Here is an 18456-nt window from a genome sequence, read left to right as displayed (position 1 = left end):
CTAGCTGCCTGCACAGGGTGATACATGTTGTATCACCCTGCGTCAGACACAGAAGTTTCTTTGACAAGACACGCTTTGCTTTCTTTACTTGTCTCTCCTAACACAGTAATTACACTGAGAATTTTAGTCCTGGTCTAGTAAAGCTGTGTCATCTTGCAGTAAATGACACATTTAATTCCTGCTGCCTTTCTTGCTGCAGCACGCCCCTAACCTGCCAGTGCTGCTGTGGGGCTCAGTCTGAGCCTGCTTATACTGCCAGAGCAGAGGGGGTGTTATTGAGCAACCCTTCTTTCATATTTATATGTCAGGACAACTAAGTTTACACATGTGCTCAACTTTCAGTATGAGGAGCTGCCTTCATTTGAGTTAGGCACACTCATCCTTAGGTGTTCTGTAGAGCTTTTAACTCACTGGATATAAATACAGTCTGCATTAGGAGGGAGTATGAGCAGCCCTATACAAGCTGCAGATTTACCTAGAATTCTGTCATTAATTTTGAATTCAAAGTCATTACAAAGTGCCTTTCCATGCTGCTGAGATAGTTTAGACTCCAGTTTTTAATTTTGCTGACCCAGATTCCCTTCTTCATGGGGCCAGTGTTCTCCGTGGTCTTCAGGAAGGATGTTTCCACTACTATTTCATGTAGCAATAAAATGAACAACTTTTTAGCAAAATTGCAATCAGCTTCCAGTAGCTTCAAGCACCACTTGTGCTTCCAAACTATGTCAGTTATTTCTCCTCATGTGGCAATTAAGAAAAAAAAAAAAAGGAAGTAGCTTTTATTATTCACAAACTGCCAGATATTAGAATGGGACACTTAAGACTAAAAATTAAAAAGTGGCTACTGAACGTACKAGTGTGTTCATTATTGAATGACTGAATGACTGGGCTTTTTGTGTTTTTTTTTTTCCTTTTCTTTTAAGATATGGTTCCTTAAGGTTGGTAACACTGTTGAGTTCACTTACACAACACTCAATAAAAAAGATGATGATGTAACTAGATATCGTGGCATAGTTGTASCAGCTATGGCGAGAGAAAGGATCTGACATAACTGGTTTTGAGTCCTTTGCCGTGTTTTCCTTTTTGACGATAATACAGAGTTAAATTTTATGGGAGATTTGAGTTCTCTTCACCTGTGTGGCCACTCAGGTCACTCAGCATTGCTTTCTGTGTAATGTATATTGTAAAGATTTATGTAGATGTGGTGTCTATTTAATCACTGCCCAATTTAGATCTTAGAACTTCTTGTTATTGTTGTTTAAGTATGCATAACAGCCCTTTCAAGTGTGACCTTTATGTTGGTATGTATCTTGGAAACAAAAGAAGGATTTTATAGTGAACAGCCTTGCCATAATGAGTCATTATTTACAAAGAAATACAGCAACTATCTTAAGAAAATGTCGTAGTATATATTCCATGGTCAGCACCAATTYGGACAAATTAGGCGGCATTCCACACTGAAATTCTGGCCTGCCAGTACAAGAAGACAATTGTGCCTGTTGTTTCAGTGTTTTGTTTTATTTTCACTGTGTTTTCAGTCCAGTCAAGCAAGTTCTCCCACATTACTTARGGGATGAAAAGTGACTAGATTTTAAGTAAGTTGGCCCAATTAAGCACAAATAAGTAAAACATTAAGCTCTCGAGATTAAAATACCTTTCACTTAGTAGAGATGCATTGATTCGTGGCGATCTAGGTCAGGTGGCTTATTTAAATGTTTCATAATTATTTATCTATAGATTTACATCTCCTAAGTTCATCATTGGATGATGAAATTCGGTTTAATTGCATCAACTGAAAGTTTTTAATATAACCAGCATACTCCCTGGTTTTACTTTCATGACTTCTTATGTTGAAAGAACAAATGTCATTGTATGAAAGCCCCTGGGAGTGTAACATCATAACCTCAATTAAACTCTCTATTACAATAACCTTAAAATGGCTTCCTGAAGTTAGGAACACTGCGTTAGTTCTGCTGAAGATCATTACTCTGCTAACATCATATATTTTATTGAAAGCCTGGATAGCGTGACCASTCGCCAAAATGAAATTTCTACTAGTCTTATCAAGGAAGGTGCAGGGACAGGGAAGCAGGTCTGAAGGGTGCAAAGTTCGGCGGCTCCTCCACTTAAGAGGCAGTTTCTATGTCAACCAGGGCCCTTCTGTTCTCTTAATCTGTGCTAAAACACCGGCCTCAATGAAGTCCACAGAAATCCTGTAGTTACATTTCATTGGCATTGCAGTTTCACRTTTTTCACTTTCCCATATGATCAGCAAGGCCTGTGGTTTCCCTGGCTGCAACCCTGAGAAAACTGAAGCCATCTAAGTGATACTGCAGACTTCCAAGCAAAAGTTAAACTACTTCTGCGATCCTGCTGATTTTCCTGCTGGTGTGAAAAGGCACGGAAGGCAGTGACAGTCCAATCAACTTCTGCATTCAGATCATGTCTGCAAAATGAGATCTTACTGTGTAATGTAATAGGCATCTTCAAAATACCTTATGTTATATATATGATGAAGAGCTCCTCTAAGAACGCACAGATACAGGCATTATGTGGATTAAATTGAGATATAAAATGTTTATACAGTCGAATAAATTGTTCAATAGCATAATGAACATAATTCTGGAAAGATTAAAGAATTATAAAATAAAGGTTAAATCTAGGAAATAGATTTATGTCTTTGTAAAGACATTTTTGGTAGTTTAGCTTTATGTCAAATAAGGTACAGGCTTTGCTTACTGTTGCCTTAAACTATGCCACTTATGCCTCAGAGGAACAGCAGAAACCTGGTTCTTTTATTAATATATTTCACTCAGAGCTACTCAAGATCCTGTCCCAGGGTGTGCTTTTAGGTTTCTCTTTCACAGAAGTGTTTATTCTATTACKATTCACTCATTTCCTTGACGGGGCCTAGCGGTGCCCATACAAACATGAGCAGCAGGGCTGCCGACAGGTGATGACACGGGGGACACAGGTGCAGAAGTGTCGCCGCGTGGTGACACACGGTGACACACAGGGCCTGGTGGCACCACTGATGGTCGCTCTTCTCCCCATGGTAACAGACGAGGATCTTGCAGGGGACATGGAGCCTCCCCTCTGCCACAGCCAGGATCCCCCATGCCCGGGGCCGAACTTGAGAACTGAGTGCAACATTTATTGATTGTGGCCTTTAACTAAAGGGGGGCTTTTCACCCCAAGCTCCAGTTTAACTAAACGGGGGCTTTTCGCCCCAAGCTCCAGTTTAACTAAGCGAGGGCTTTCCGCGCACCTGCCGCGCGGGCAGCCCTCCTCGCCCGCGGCCCCGTGCAGGTGACAGGGGGGGCCCCCCGCTGCCCCCCATTTTGGGGCCAGCCCCGTGTGTGACCCACGCCCCCCGCCCCGCGCGTGCCGCTGCCCTTCCCGTCCCTCCGCGGCCTCCGTCGCAGCTGATGCGTCGCGGCCCCGCCCGCCGTGGCGCAGCCGCGCTCGGTGCCGGCGGAGGCTGCGCGCGGGGCCAGCGCGGCGCTGGGCGTGTGCGGGAGCGCGAGCGCGGCGCCATGGAGGGGGAGGCGGCCCGCAGCCTCCGCCGCCCTTATTAGCGCCGCCGCCCCGCGCCGCCGGAGCCATGGACAAAGCGGACAAGGTGAGGGSCGGGCGGGCGCCGCCGCTGTCAGCCGCGGGAGGCGGCGGAGGAGGAGGGCGCGGGGGTGCAGGGCTCGGCCCCCGAGGCCCCGCGCCGGGCGGCGGCTCCGGCCCCGCTCCAGAGGCCCGGAGCCCCCCCGGGGTCCGGGGCGGGAGGAGGCGGCGGGGCCCGCGGGCCGCCCTAAYCGCCTGGCCTTGCCCGAGACCCTTRGGGCTGTAAGAAGCTTAAGCGGAGACTTAGGGAGCTCTTAGGGGGCCGTTGCGCAASGAGATCGCTGCCCGGAGGGGCCGCTGGAGGTGGTGGCCCCGCGGCCACCTGCCCGCGCGCGGCGGCCTGCGGGCCCGCAGGGAACCGCGCAGGGGCCCGCGCGCCGCCCGCCCGCGGGCCCGAGCCCAGCGTTTGTGCCCGGAACCGCCCCGTGTGGCGGGGCTGGCGGGGCCCGGGTCGCTGCGTGGGGAGACACGGGCGTCTGTAGCAAAACACGCCGGGAGCGAAGGGCTCCCGCGAGCACCCTCCTCCCTGCTTCGTGCCTCTGTTTTAAGGAAGTTGGTAAACACTGCGCCATATTAACATGTATACCTGCTAGACTTCGTAGTTTGGTGAATAAGGGTTTTAAATACATATTTTATTCTTACTGACTTTTTCTCCCCTTTCTGCCCGACTTCTCATGCACCTTCATGTAGAGAAACTGTTCTTGCACTGTAAAATTTACATTAGTTAATTAGTCTGTGTGTTTTGTTTTAATTCCTTGTTTTCCTTTGATCCCCGTGTAGCCAGTGCTGTGAAAGAGCCAGGCTTGTGAAATATTTATATTCTTTGTTGCCCGAGCTCCTCCTGGCCAGGGGTTTACAAACATGCCCCTGTGGGAGCGCCGCCTTTTCACTTGTTGGAAATGGCTCCTGCAAGAGCCCAGGAGCCTTTTGTTATTCACAGTGTAAAATCTCGAGGCTGCTGGCRTGATTATCTTAACTAATTGTAGTAGTTTGACTCAGGGGTGCAGTTAGGCTCTGTGAAGCAGGAACCATCTTGTTTAGGCTGTTTGCAGCATACCTAGTCCTCTTGGTTCCTGGTATGCAAGGAAGGCTTCTAGACAAATAATTAATAGCTGATAAGTTCCTAATGCGATTCAACTCTCTTGTTGCTTTTGTCTTCTCRTTGTACAGGAGCATCTTGATTAGATGAACCCCAAACATATTGGGTTTGGACTTTTTGTGCAATTAGAATTGAAGGCAGTCTCCTTTATCAGTGCAAATGTTTGGCACGATTGCATCAGTTCTAGCTGCTATCTTTTTTATTTTTTTCTTCTTTTGATCCAGGCTCCTTTCTGCACATGTCTGCACACTTTAATATTAATTTATCAGATGTCGTGCAATACATGTGAGAACACTACTTATCTTCTCCCCTTTTCCCCAGATTACTCACTCAGCCGCACAGTCTGGTAACTGTCCCCTTTGATAGGAATAATTACTGTGAAATTAGAATATGAATGAGGAGGAATATTGTGCTGTGTAAAAGCGGAGTATTTCAAGGGGAGATTGTGAATGCTTTTGATAGATAYGGATTTGAACAGAGTTTTCTGTTGTTGTCTCAGTAAATCTGTGTGAGATGTTATGCGCGAAGAACTCCTTTGGACACCTAAATGACAAAAAGATGTCACTTGTAGGTTGCCTTTCAGGCTTCTGTTCACTAAATTCTGGTATGACTTTCCTTAATATGCGTAGTGATCTCCTGGCAGCTGATGTAGAGGAAAATGGGTTACAGTTGTTCTGAACTCATTACTGTATGATAGCCTCCATTGTGATTTCTGTAACGGGCACAGAAGGTTACCCCTRTATGTCAGGACTGTTTACATTAAAAAGTATCTGGGTGTCAGGGGTAGCTGACTGTTAGTTATTTTTCCTGAGAAGATGAAACTCATTATATGACATCTGGCTTCCCCCTGCCTTCCRTTGAAGCTGGTTGTGGTAGAGAACTGAAGAGGAACAACTTCCCCTCTGGAAGGTACGGCGACTCAGTTCTCTAAGCCTTGTGTTTGTTTATCCCTAAGATTGAGCCATCTGGTTCCATTAGCTGAAGTTGCAAAATCGGTGGTTTGATCAATGACCTATATCTGGTATTATATTGCTCAAAGATGGGAATACTAATGCTGTTTGTTCTGCCTGCCTTTGCTACTCAACAGCAGACATAAGATGCTTGCTATCTAAGTAGGTCTTGATGACATTGTCTTGCATACTTGACCCTATGCAAGTTTCTTCAGTGTTTCGTACTCGAGGCAAAACCTTTTAACTGCAAAAGAAGCTAAAAAGGTCAGTTAAGATCTCAGTTCTGTTTCTTGCATATTATTTTCTCTTGAATTTTTACAATATAGAGTCATTGGAGTTTTGTGAGAGACTTCTATTATCTAAATAGAGAATGTATTTTCTACTGCATTTAATTATCATTGATATGATATACGAATGTCTTAAGTTTTCTGGTCATCTATTTATCTGTCCCTAGCTGGTTTGTGGAGGTCACCAAGCCCACTTATGTGCATGGCTCGTGCTGATAGCTTTAGTACATAGACTTGAAAGCACCATTATAAAATACTACTAGTGTGAATTTGGAAGTTTGTTTATGTATACGTATGTGCTGTAAACTAAACAAGGTGAAGAGAAGGATCATGTTTGGTAGCTTTTAGGCTTTCAGTTAACACTTGTAATTGTCAATCTTTATTTATTTTTTTTTTTTTACCTTTCCTAGAATATTATAGTTTTGACTTGCAAAAGAAACAACTTGGGTCAGATTTGGCTGCTTGCTTGTTTTCTGTGTACGTAGAAAAAATCTTTAAATATATACTTAGTTTTGCTATATTCAGAGCACAATACTTCTATGAAGGGAAGGTTTATGTATGAGAGTTTAGAGAAGTGGCTGGGACTTGCTTCATAGGTTATTTCTTTTAAGAGTTACATTGAAATTACTATGTTTAACTTCAGTAGAGTAGGATTATATTGTGTGCTGCATCAAATGGCCTGCTGCTGGTGTTTCCAGTTGGACTGCATATTTACCATTCCTGAAGTATCTGCCACTTAAATGTTACTATAATTAGTCACTTCTATTTCCATATTTGCAAAGTTTATCTTAAAATAGCTGAAATGTGATCTGTCTTATTGCTCAAATGTCTCTTTAATGTTGAAATCATAAATTTGGAAAAAAAATGCCTTTTTAAAAAAATCAAAACAATATATCAGAGCTATGTTTTTGTTATATTTGTGATGGGAGTTCTTGATTCCAGACTTTGAGGTGGTAGAACAGCTGATTTTATTATAGCCTTCTGAAATGCAGCATCTGTGTCTATTTTCTCACACTGTAAATGGTAACATAGATATCCAAGTGTTCTCTCCTAACAGCAAAGCTGCCAGAGATCCCATTTAATGGAAAATGCTGAATGGCATTAAGCTACAATGAACAAAAAGTTTTCTAAGATTAAATATGCAATACCATAACTATAGGACAAAGTTTACCAGTCTGTTCCTGCTTGTGTCATCTTCTGTCTTTGCAGCTGTTGATGACCACAGCAGCTTTTATGCAGAAAACAAAGGCTCCCTTCAGTATGTATATGCTGTCTTGAAAGAGTTGCAATTGTTGGACTGAAATATGTAATGAGCTACTGTAGAGCATTTTGCAAATTAAAACTAGGGTTGTCAACARAAGAGAGCTATGTGTAAATCCTGGTGTCTTTTAAAGGAGTATGCTTTCATTAATAAGTAACTGATTGAAAATGCAATGCTTCAGCATCTCTTAAATTTGTATTTATAACTGAGAAATCTATATTCATAATGGAGATTGGTTATCAAGGGCCAATTTTAATAAAATTTGCTTAGCTTTGTGATGTGAGAGGTTAAATAAACATGAGCAACTTAAAATTCAAAATGAAATTAGGTTTTGTCTTATGATAGTAGCGAAGTTTGCCTTATAGTGGTGATCAAAAAAAAGCAAATTAAATTTTTGTTAATGTCTTAGGGTCTGGCTTTGGATGTATTGGTGTCAATGGCAAAAGATATTTTTAGTGGATTCAGGATGGAATAAGCAATGGTACTGTCAGAGCAGTGAGAGAATGGATTAGTGCCACAACTGCTCTGTTGTGGAGAGGTGTAGGAGGTTTTTCTCCAAAATTCTTTAGCATTTTGGCATTGATCTTTCTTCCCTAATTCTCTCTTTGTATGGAATTATAAACCAGTGGCATGATCAATGCTTGTTGTGTTCTGTTCATCGGCACTTTGTTTTCATTGCATAAAGTCTTTGAGGAATTGTTTTAGGACATATTTGCATTTATCTCTGACTTGTGTTTTTATCATTTCTGAAACAAACAAAAAAGCTGTTTAAAAACAGGGCTCTTATTTCATCTGTTTTGATTGTGTTTCCGCTGAGTCTAAAGTATGCCAATATGGTATTAAAAACAAAACTTTTTTTGACATATTTTTGTGTCTAACCATGGAGGCTTAGGAGTCAGCTTCTTAAACTGGAAGGCTTCACAGAATTGCAGCTGAGAAATTAGCACCACCTTTAGTTCTGGGCTGCTGTGAGAAGCCAGGATGGCTAAAATGCCTTTTTATTAAATTTTGTTTTTCTATTCTCAGTGTTTTTTTTTAACCAAGAAATCCACAACCCCCAAAATTCCACTGAGATAACTTTAGGCAAATTACTTAGCCCTGCTTTTGTTTCCTTCATTTTTCAAATGAAACCACTACCCATCTGTGAAATGCATTGAAACCTGGGTATGATCTATTTGCAGAGTTAATTCTGTTTATGTTTTGGGTTGTTCAGCAGTCTGACCTGACTAAATACATTTTTTTTTCCTTTCTTTTCTTCGGGTTTAATAAACCGTAGTCTCGTCTCCCAAAGTTGAAATCCATGTAAAAAGGAAGTTTTGTAGTAATTTACCAATCCCTTTAAAAAACCTGAAGCAGTGTTTTGTGTGTGTTGTTGTTTGTTCTATACACTTAGGCTGTCTTTTTGCTTTCTACTCCAAAGTGAAAATGAGCAAYGTCAGTTATGTTGAGGATTAATTTTGTGCTAGTCAGATGGCTTTGAGATGTTTCTTGATGTTTGATTTTTTTTTTCTTAAAATTTTCATTTATTTTTCTGGTAGTGCCTGTGGGCACTATATGCATAGTGCCCACAGGAAAAGAAATCTAAATTTAAACAATAGTAGTTTTTAAACAATAGTAGTAGTTTGTTTAAAATAGCAAGTAGCTTGGATGTATTAAGAAGAAAAAAGCAACCAAACAAAAACCCCTCTGGTGCTGGTCTTAATGCACCCTGGGATCCCACTGGCCTTGGCCACGAGGGCACTGCAGCCTCGTGTCAGCTGGTCGTGCACCAAGAYATGCGGGTCCCTCTCTGCAGAGCTGCTCTCCAGAAGGTCAGTCGCCARCCTGTACTGGTGTCTGGGGTTATTCCTCCCCAGGTGCAGGACCTTGTGCTTGGCCTTGCTCTACTTCATGAGGTTTCTCACCACCCAGTTGTCCAGTCTGTCCATGTCSCTCTGGATAGCAGTGCAGCCCTCTGGGATATTAGCTACTCCTCCCAGCTTGATATCAAATATTTTAACCAGTTATACTTTACCAAACCGGCCAAGGGGGYATGCCATTGCCATCCCTTCATCCAGATCATTGATGAAATGATCTAAATTGAACAAGACTGGACCAAAGACAGGTCYCTGGGCGTACTGCTGACTACAGGCCTCCACCTGGACTCAGTGCCACTGATGACCACCCTCTGGGCTCTGCCGTGCACCCAGTTCTCAATCCACCTCACTGTGCACTCAACTAACGCATGACTCCTGAGCTGGTCCAAGAGGGTGCTGTGAGGGACCGTGTCAAATTGTCGGCAGAGAAAACTGCTTATGGTATGTGGATAAAACCATTTCTAAAATAGCTCTGTCCCCTTAGATATTTGCGAAATTTACTAGGCAAAAAGTACCTACTCAATATACCCCATATGTTCATGGCTGTAGGATATGCTGTATCTTTATCATACCACTCTAGCTAACCTAAATATTTAATCACCATGTTCTGTACAACCTATTAGAGATCAGCCAATTGCTTTGTCATAGGAAGAGTTGATCATTACCAATATAACAGACAGATCAACAGGAAAGAAATCATTAAAGATGTCTTGAATAGCAAAGCAGCATTTGAATTATTCTAAATTTGTCAACTTTGTCAACCTTTTTTTCTTCATATAAGGGGAAAAAAAGTACTATCTTGTATATACAGGAAAAATTAAAGAAATTGTATACTTTATACCCAAGTGCTTTACATAAGTTGCCATTTTTAAATTTATAAAGGCAAATTGGATAAAACATGGTCTTGAAAATGCTGCTGCCAGAATCTTCAAATRTTTTGTAATCGTAACACACAAAATCCATAATCCATATTACTGATACCTTAAGAGAGAAAGATTATTTTCACTTGAAGTGGAGAAAAAAAGCAAAGAATTTATAGCGGCCTGATTTGATCAGTTATGTCTCTTAAAATTACTCCCTCTGAAAGACTCTGTTATTAGCTCTATTATAAATTATTATTAACTCTTTTCCCTAATAATGCATGGTGATACATATAACAAAATCRCAAAAAATAATTCTAATGTGAATTCTCCAAGTGACTTGCTCTTAAGAAATGACYTTCATGTTTTTGCATCTTATCTCCAAGAATAATATGGTGAAAGAAGGAGCAGCAAGACTGGGAAGTGCTTTAAAACAGGAGGTCTTGTCCAACATGAATGGTAAATAAAATGTTTTGAGAGTTCTCTTAGCTGGYACCCGAGCAGTTTTTGTGTTACTGGGAAATACTAGGCTGCAAAATAAGAATTAATGTCTGGAAGTTTTCAGCACTTAAAATACGGTGTTTTTATTTGACTGCGCTGTGTGGCTGCAGTGTTTGTGCTCCACAGTTTCATAGGCCAGGCTACAACTGAATCTATTCTGGCACAGATAATTTTGACTGAACACCTAGGAGTATTATGGAGGGGAGGGGAAAAAAATTCTCTTTCAGAGAGATCTGAATGTCACCATTCCTGTCACTTATTACATGAACGTTGTACTTAAACCCTTAACCATTYTGTTTATTTGTTTTTAAGTTTTTATTACCATGGTGCTGTTCATGGAAGAGAATGCCCAGAAATTTTGCAAATGGGTAAATGAGTCATGAGGCAGCTAAATGATATGCTTGAGGTGAAAGAGTTCCTGCATTGGGGCAGGGATTCGGTTTGTGTTCTGTGTTACTGCTGCAGCTGCACCCCAGCTTTTCCTCTGACTGCCACTTCAGGAACTGGAACGAGTTACCCCAAAAGGAGTTTTTGCCTAGTCTGTAATGATCAAGAAATTTAATTTAAATTGCATTTAATTGGTACAGAGGTGATTGTTTTGCTGTCATGCAGGCAGATCTTGTTGCACAGCGTGTAGTGATACCTCCATGTTGCTGCTTATACCTTGGTAAAGTCTGACATATGCTTTGCTGTTTGTTGTTGTCTGTTGTTTTTTCCTTTAGAACAGTCATTGCTAACCACTTTTTTTTGGGAGGGGGAAGGAGGTGTGCAGAGATAGCCTGTTCTGTCACTAGATGACAAATACTTTATGTTGCTTTTGTTCCCGTTGTTCCAATTCTGCTTTCAGCCTCCTTTTACAGATGATTTATTTTTCCCTTTTGTTTGCTGATAAAGCTTCATCTCTTGTGTTACAATTTTATTTATATGATTGATGTTCTTATTAATTAAGCTTATCAAAACAGAGTAATTCTGGTGGAAGGGACATTTCTGCTTTCCCTTCAGTTCAGCAAGTCTGAGGGTAGAGCAATTTCTCAAGAAATATCTCTGYAATATGCAGAGCCCCTGCTCCCAATTCTGTGCCCTTATGGGGCATTARGTAATTCAGTTGTACACAAGCTTTGGGCTTGGGTTACAGTAGTTTGCAGAATGTCCCTTCATCAGAGTTTTTATGGACGTAAACCCTCATCTCAAGTTAATACTTGCAGACAGTGCTCTGTTACCCAATGAAAGTCTCACCTGGGAAGCTTCCTCCTGTCTTTATAAAGTTTATTTGAGCAAGATGGACAGGATTTGAATAATTGAATGATATTTAAATAGAAAATTATCTGMTAGCTTTTGAAACAGTGAGTTGTTGTTTGCAGGGGATAACTAATGGTGAAATTTGAGCTAATCTTGTTTTTAATCTCATGAGGGAGTTATAAATCATTAAATTTGATAGTGGAAGGGTAAAATTAAAACTTTGGTTTTGGTAGGAAAAGTTTGATTGCAATTCTTTGTCATCAAAGCTGCTTTTATAGAATGACCATCTCTGTAATTAGAGTTGTGGCTATCGTGTGGCATAAAATTTAAAGAATTTGCCACCTAAAATTTTTGCAACGGAGAAAGTATAATGTTGCAATAAAATGTTACATTTATATATAGAGAGAATTTTTCTGTTATAAAAGTATATTGCATCCTTTACTGGYAGCTACTCCTCTTTCCAGTAGCGAGTTATTGATTCTGTGAAGCTTAGGGAGTTTTTTCCAKTCTCAATTATGTCTTTTCTCTCTCCTTTCAAAAATGTTGTGTGATGGCAAGATACCAGCTCATTTTCACCTGAATTGCAGTGTAATTTGTGGTTTTAGCCTTGCCTCATTCTTGCTTCATTCTACCTTTTGCTCACTAAATTTTAAATCTTATATTTCCAAAAATAAATAAATAAAAGTTGATTTTTGAATAAAGCTACAGATTCGGGTTCAGTCATTTCACTTCACCTAAAGTGCAATGTCTCAAGGTGGGTTGTGGGCTTGACGCAGCKCAAGGACCATGGGGTGACCACCACGTGGTGGACGTGGCCACCTGTCCCTGCGCTCCTGAGCGCTGCTTGTTTAACTGCTTCTGCTCACGTGGGTGTCCCACAGGTCACAGCAGATAAGACTGTCCTCTGCAGGCCCAACCTTCRTGTTTTCTTGTCTGTAAAACAGAGTGCGTCCTTGCCTAAATTAGGCAGTGCCTTTTGGAATTGCTTCTTGGACAGATGGAATTTAAAGCTCTTGCCTGCTTTATGAGGAGACGAATGTGAGATGAGTATGATGAAGTCATAGTCTGCACAAAAAGATGCTTTTCAGCTAAATGTAACTTGAAAGGAAATATAAAATACAAGAGTGTTTTGGATTTGCAGTTTTCTCTGCAACTAGGACAGGATGGAGCAATTTTTTGATTGTTTACATGTAAGATCCACCTAGTCTGTACAAGACTAGAAGTGTGATTAAAAGGGCTGGCAATTGTTGTGGTTACCTTTCTAAATGAATATGAGGAAGAAAATCATTTTTCTGAAAGCACTATTTAAAACTAATTTCTAAGTCATTTTAATTCCTTCATGTTGGAATTTAATCATATTCTTAACACTTGAAAAGATGTTAAAATGTGCAGATGGAGTGTGTGTGAGTTTTTTCTTGTGATGCACCAGCTATTTTAGCAGTAAACCCTATGGTGGCTGAAATCTTTTATAATTGTCTAGGAACATGGTGAATTCTGTAGTGTAGAGCAGGCATTACTACATCTTCCATACGTTGGTTTCAGTTACGAAAGCCTACACAACTGTGCTCCACCTACGGTGCTAATCTCATTGCTTTCCCCGCTCAGATCTGCTCTGCAAGATCTGAACTTCAGTCTTTGTAATAAACTACATTTGCAAAGTGCTATGCAAAAAGCAAAGGGTTATACAAATGTTGGTCATCTGTATTGCAGCCTCTGGAAGGATTTGGAAGGAAATTTGGAAGGGTGGAGAAGCACTCGCAAGCTCTTCCCCCACCTTTCAGTTTGCTAAAGAAATCCTGCGGTCTTACCTTTCTTCTGCCTGCTCCCTGTGCTAACTGCCATATACCTTTATGAGTCTGTATTTAATGAAACATTTTTTCCTCTCTTTTTCATAAGAATGTCAAGCTGTCAGCCGAAGTAGAACCATTTATTCCTCAGAAGAAGGGTCCAGAAACACTAATGATCCCAATGGCGCTTCCCAACGACAGTGGAGGAATTAATGGTGTGGAACCAACTCCTATTCCCAGTTACCTGATCACTTGCTATCCATTTGTACAGGAAAACCAATCCAATAGGTAAGATGTGGTTTTTGTCTTTATCACAGTTAATTTCTTTAAGTGGGTTGAACTTTAGTCAGACTTCAGATAAGTACAAAAGACAGCTATATATTCATTTTCGTTACTGTGTTTCATTTTCTCACCTTTCACAGGTGAGAATGAAGTTTGTGTCCCATTCCGTCTTGTATTTCCTCCTCTGACTCCGATCTTCGTCGTTTTCTTTACTTTGTCCTACTGATATTCCGTGTTCCTTTTTTTTTTTTTTTTTTGCTTTTGCTACAGATCCTCACCAGGTCACTTTTGTGTTCTTGCACCTTCTAGGCCAATCCAGAGACCTGTGTTTCAATCTGAGATGAAACAAGGCCCCGGGTGTCCTACTTTGCTCTGCCATAGTGAAACATTACGCATCTGACACCCTTGTGGTGGACAGTCTAGATCTATCTAACTAGTTTTCTTTGCATTGTTAGTCATATTGCACTGAGTTTAGAAGCTCTGTGCTAGCTCAGATCTGTTTTTGTCTGAATGCTCAGCCTTCATGGTCATCACCTTGTATCTATCTCTTGCATTCATTAGTTAATACTGATAAACTTAATGTTTGCATAGAACAGCACTTCATAATGCTGCTTCACTGGAGCAGATGAAAAGAAAAATAATTCTTTAGGAGCTGCATGCTGTGAATCTTCAAAGTTATCATGYATCTTTCAGGCCTAATATTTGGGCCTTCACGTTTTCTGTATGGAGTTTCTTGGACTCTTGAGCTTTAAAGAAAGAGAATTGAGTTCAGTTTCCAGGGTGTTCTTTGTAGTATGTTTTATCACCAATGAAAATCTGGAAAGATGTCACTGCACCTGGTTTCAGTAGTAAGTTTCCAGGTTCCTGTATTTCTATGTGCTTCTTAATGCCTGGATTTTCCTGGAAATTGTGAGTAAATTCAGAGCAAGTCACTAAATTGCCCTCTACTCGAGTGTTTGGCCCTTGAGTTGAGTTAGCTGGTGAAAGTYGCTGACTATCAGCTTATACAGTGCAAGTCTGTAGGCTATATATGCTTTCTGACTTGCTGAAACAATGAAATAAGCAGGTCTAAAGCGGATGGGTGTGTTTATATAAAAAAGGTTAAATGTTAGAAATTTAAATTATAAATTTGCACAGGTACTAAGCTTGAGCAAAACTTTCCTTATCACTTAATGTAGTTTAAGTTTTTATGTTTTAACGCCATTTAATTGTCTATTGTAAGAAGTTGCAACAACTTAGTTTTACTATTAAAAGCTAAGAGTCTGTGAGATAAATACACATTATATATATTTCAACACATTATTTTTATATTTGTATATTTTAATGAGAGCAGGTCATAATGGGAGTCCGAGTTCTTTGAGAGGAAAACTTTCTAAGCAGCCTTTTTTTCCTCTTGACTTTTTCAGACAGTTTCCATTATATAATAATGACATCAGATGGCAGCAGCCCAACCCGAATCCTGCAGGACCATACCTTGCTTATCCCATAATATCTGCGCAACCACCTGTTTCTACGGAATATACCTATTACCAGCTGATGCCAGCACCATGTGCTCAGGTCATGGGTTTCTATCATCCTTTCCCTACACCCTATTCTGCACCTTTTCAAGCAGCAAGTGCTGTAAGTGCAGTCACTACAGAATGCACTGAGCGCCCTAATCCGCCGGGCCAGGTGTTTCCACTGTCAAGTCAGCGAAGCCGGAGCGGTAACAGGGGACCAGTCGTTCAAAAAGTAAGTGTGCTACTGATTGCCCTTTGATAGAATAAATAGAACCACATAGAGCATTTTGTCACTTGGGAAGCATGTATCTCATTTGAGCAAGAATATGTATGGCAGTAGTAGTATCAATGGGTGGAAAATTAGGCAGTAAATATGTTAATTGGGATAGTATTCTTTGAATACTTATCCAGTACCTATGTTTAGTGTTTAACATGGTTGGTGAGCTTCTAAAATTTTATTGGTGCAATAAGGGAAACGTTCCTGCCTTCCAGTAGCTTTCCTGTAGTTAGGCTTGAGTTTAGAATTAGTTTCTGAGAACAAAAGAACAAAAGACATCTGYACTTCACCTTTTCACTTTATTTTATCTTTCATTATGATATAGAGGTATCATAATACACTTCAYGGAGAAAAAGGGGGAAAAGGTTTCAAAAAAAAGGGGAGGTACAGGATTGTCATAATACTTATGTATTACTTGTCTTCAAATAGACCACTTCTGTACAYAGTGTTAGCATTTCTAGTAATTATTGAGTTTGATTACAACTCTRGAGTCAAATTGTATGTCTTATGTGTGTATATATGGCTAATCTTTTAAAACAGCAACAACAGTTACAGACGCACATAAAAAATAAACGGCCTCCAGTGAAAAATGTAGCAACCCAAAAGGAGACGAGTTCATCGGGTCCTGAGAACAGATCAAAGATTGTTTTGTTGGTTGATGCATCACAGCAAACAGGTAACTTCTYTCGTATTTTCTGTGTATACTGCGTGCTAGAACCACGTCTCTCTGTCACCATGTTTCCTGGAACAAGGTAGACCTGTTTAACAGACAGCTGCTAAGGTGGGTCTTTGCTGATCAGAAGATCATGAAGAAAGTACTGGTGCTTGCATAGACCTTGCTTAATATGTCAGGCTATAATTTTGCAGCAATATGGTTCTCCTGAAGGGGCATCAGGTGTAACTCTTTCTGACTCAGCCACTGTCAGAAACAAACTTTATCTTGTTGCAGTTTACTATTAATAGTTGAAAAAAGAGACCTTCTTTTCAATTAAGTACTGTTATTCAAAATCATTTTACTTAAGGAAAATTGCTGTCGTATAGGAGGACTTGGGCTTTTTTATCTCATTTTTTTAGGCATATAGCTATTTCATTGTTTATCTTTCTTTTTAAAAACATTTATCAATTACTTTTATCAAGTAATTGCATTTTAATTCTGTCCTGCAGACTTTCCTTCAGATATAGCTAATAAGTCTCTATCTGAGAGTGCCTCTGCAGTGCTCTGGAAATCAAAAGGCAGACGCAGAAGAGCTTCTCACCCTGCTGCAGAATCCTCCAGTGAACAAGGCGCAAGTGAAGCAGACATAGACAGCGACAGTGGTTACTGCAGTCCAAAGCATGGCAATAACCAGGCAGCAGCAATGACTTCAAGAAATCCAGATTCTTGTGCAATGAATGTGCGTAGCCTTAAGTGGATAATTTAGCTGTGGTTGTGTCCTGCTCCATAATAACAACTATTAAAATATTTGTTTTTCCTTTTCAGGTTGTAGAACCAGCAATGAATACAGGTAARTGTGTTTTTAGTTAGCAGCAGACCTTTTCATTTTTTTTTGTTTTGTGTTTTTTGTTATTCCTCTTTGCACCGCTTCTTGTAGTTCCTTGCTAAATAGGTGGAAAAAGAGTGACTACTAATCTGATTTGTTTACAGCTTTTTTTCCCCCTTAAAAGCTGAAAAAGGCAGAAAACTCCTAATGGAAGCATTCAAAGTTGTATTTCTGTACTAGTTCTTTTATTATTGTGATACTTTCTTACCCTGTTGGACTCGTTATGTTCATATTTGAGGAGTAATTACACTCTACAGCTCAGAGTTAGAACTCTTATTTTTCTGCTTGAAAAGCAATTGAATACTTCTCTAGAAAAGTGTTAGTATCTCTGCAGAGTATCTAGTATCTCTAGAGAAGTATTCTAACATGAATAAGCAGTCTTGTAGTAGTGGAAAATGCTAGTGGCTCTTTATGATTGGATTGAAAGTTGGTGAGGATGTCAACCTAAAGTTTCATCTATCTGATCGCCTCTGGTGATCAGTTTTGGCAGTTTGTATGTCTGTAATCTCGCTTTCCACAAAGGCAATTCTGCTGGAAATAAGTAGCTATGGAAGTGGACTTCTGTAGATGACACTTAGCCTTTCCAGAGAATTTTCTATTAAAACGTATTCCTGGCTTTCAAGGCTTGTGTGTTCATTATGATACATTCTGTCATACTAACTCATTTTTCATAGAGGTCACTTCTCTCCCTTTCAGCTGGTGCAGGTTGGACTAATGTCAATTCCCAGGCAACTCAAAAGAAACCTTGGATAGAAAAAACGCAGACGTTTTCTAGAGGGGGAAGACAAGCTGAGCAAAGAAGTAGTTCACAGGTATGTTTAATGTCTCTAAGCATTTGATTTCTTGTGCTGTATGAAAATAGCGAGTTTGAATGGATTCAAAACATACAGAGAATAAGCAATGAGAATAGTGAATAAAAAGTGTAGAAACTTCTTTACAATATCAGGATGTGGAAGGAGAGGAGAAACTGGCCTTCCTGGCCTTCACTTCATTTGGGAAGGAGGAGCAAGTTAAAATGGCTGTATTTTACTAAGATTCCTTTTCTGCGCATGTTTAGTCATTAGAGATACAAACAGTAGAGCTTGAAATGAGAATTTCTTTCATAGGCACGTCTGTGCCCTGAGATGCTTCCTCTGTTCAGTTTATGTAAGCTGCATTAGATTTGTCTTGAATCTTCTCCTTCCGTAGTCTCCTGTCCCTTGCATCTGACAACGGAGCGTTCTGGATTTGGCTGGGCGAGGGTCGGAGGTTGTCTTTAACATTCTGTAGCCAAATCAGTTGCTTTCGTAAATCACTCTTTGTGGTTTATGGCGTTGGGAAAATAAAAGGAACCAATAGGCTGGTTCTATCCAGTAGGCTCCTTAGACTTTAAATCTGGCAGTTATTTTGGATTTTTAAAAAC

At 40.3% G+C, this 18456-nt stretch overlaps 1 protein-coding gene across 2 annotated transcripts in view; it reads left to right on the top strand.

The window, feature by feature from the left end:
- Positions 1-3464: 3464 nt before the first annotated feature.
- SECISBP2L (SECIS binding protein 2 like) overlaps positions 3465-18456 on the top strand; it is a 30165-nt gene continuing 15173 nt past the window's right edge. For both annotated transcript variants that reach the window (XM_026045788.1, XM_026045787.1), the window contains exons 1-7: positions 3465-3622; positions 13565-13743; positions 15144-15468; positions 16054-16189; positions 16678-16907; positions 16994-17018; positions 17751-17866. In XM_026045788.1, coding sequence (XP_025901573.1) covers positions 3605-3622; positions 13565-13743; positions 15144-15468; positions 16054-16189; positions 16678-16907; positions 16994-17018; positions 17751-17866 — 1029 coding nt within the window. In that variant the 5' untranslated portion in view covers positions 3465-3604. The remainder of the gene's footprint in view (positions 3623-13564; positions 13744-15143; positions 15469-16053; positions 16190-16677; positions 16908-16993; positions 17019-17750; positions 17867-18456) is intronic.

This window comes from Nothoprocta perdicaria, unplaced genomic scaffold, assembly GCF_003342845.1.
Source record: "Nothoprocta perdicaria isolate Ctin4 unplaced genomic scaffold, notPer1 scaffold_41, whole genome shotgun sequence".
Taxonomy (NCBI): Eukaryota; Metazoa; Chordata; class Aves; order Tinamiformes; family Tinamidae; genus Nothoprocta; species Nothoprocta perdicaria.
Note: the sequence above shows the minus strand (reverse complement) of the source record. Positions and strands in the feature narration are given on the sequence as shown.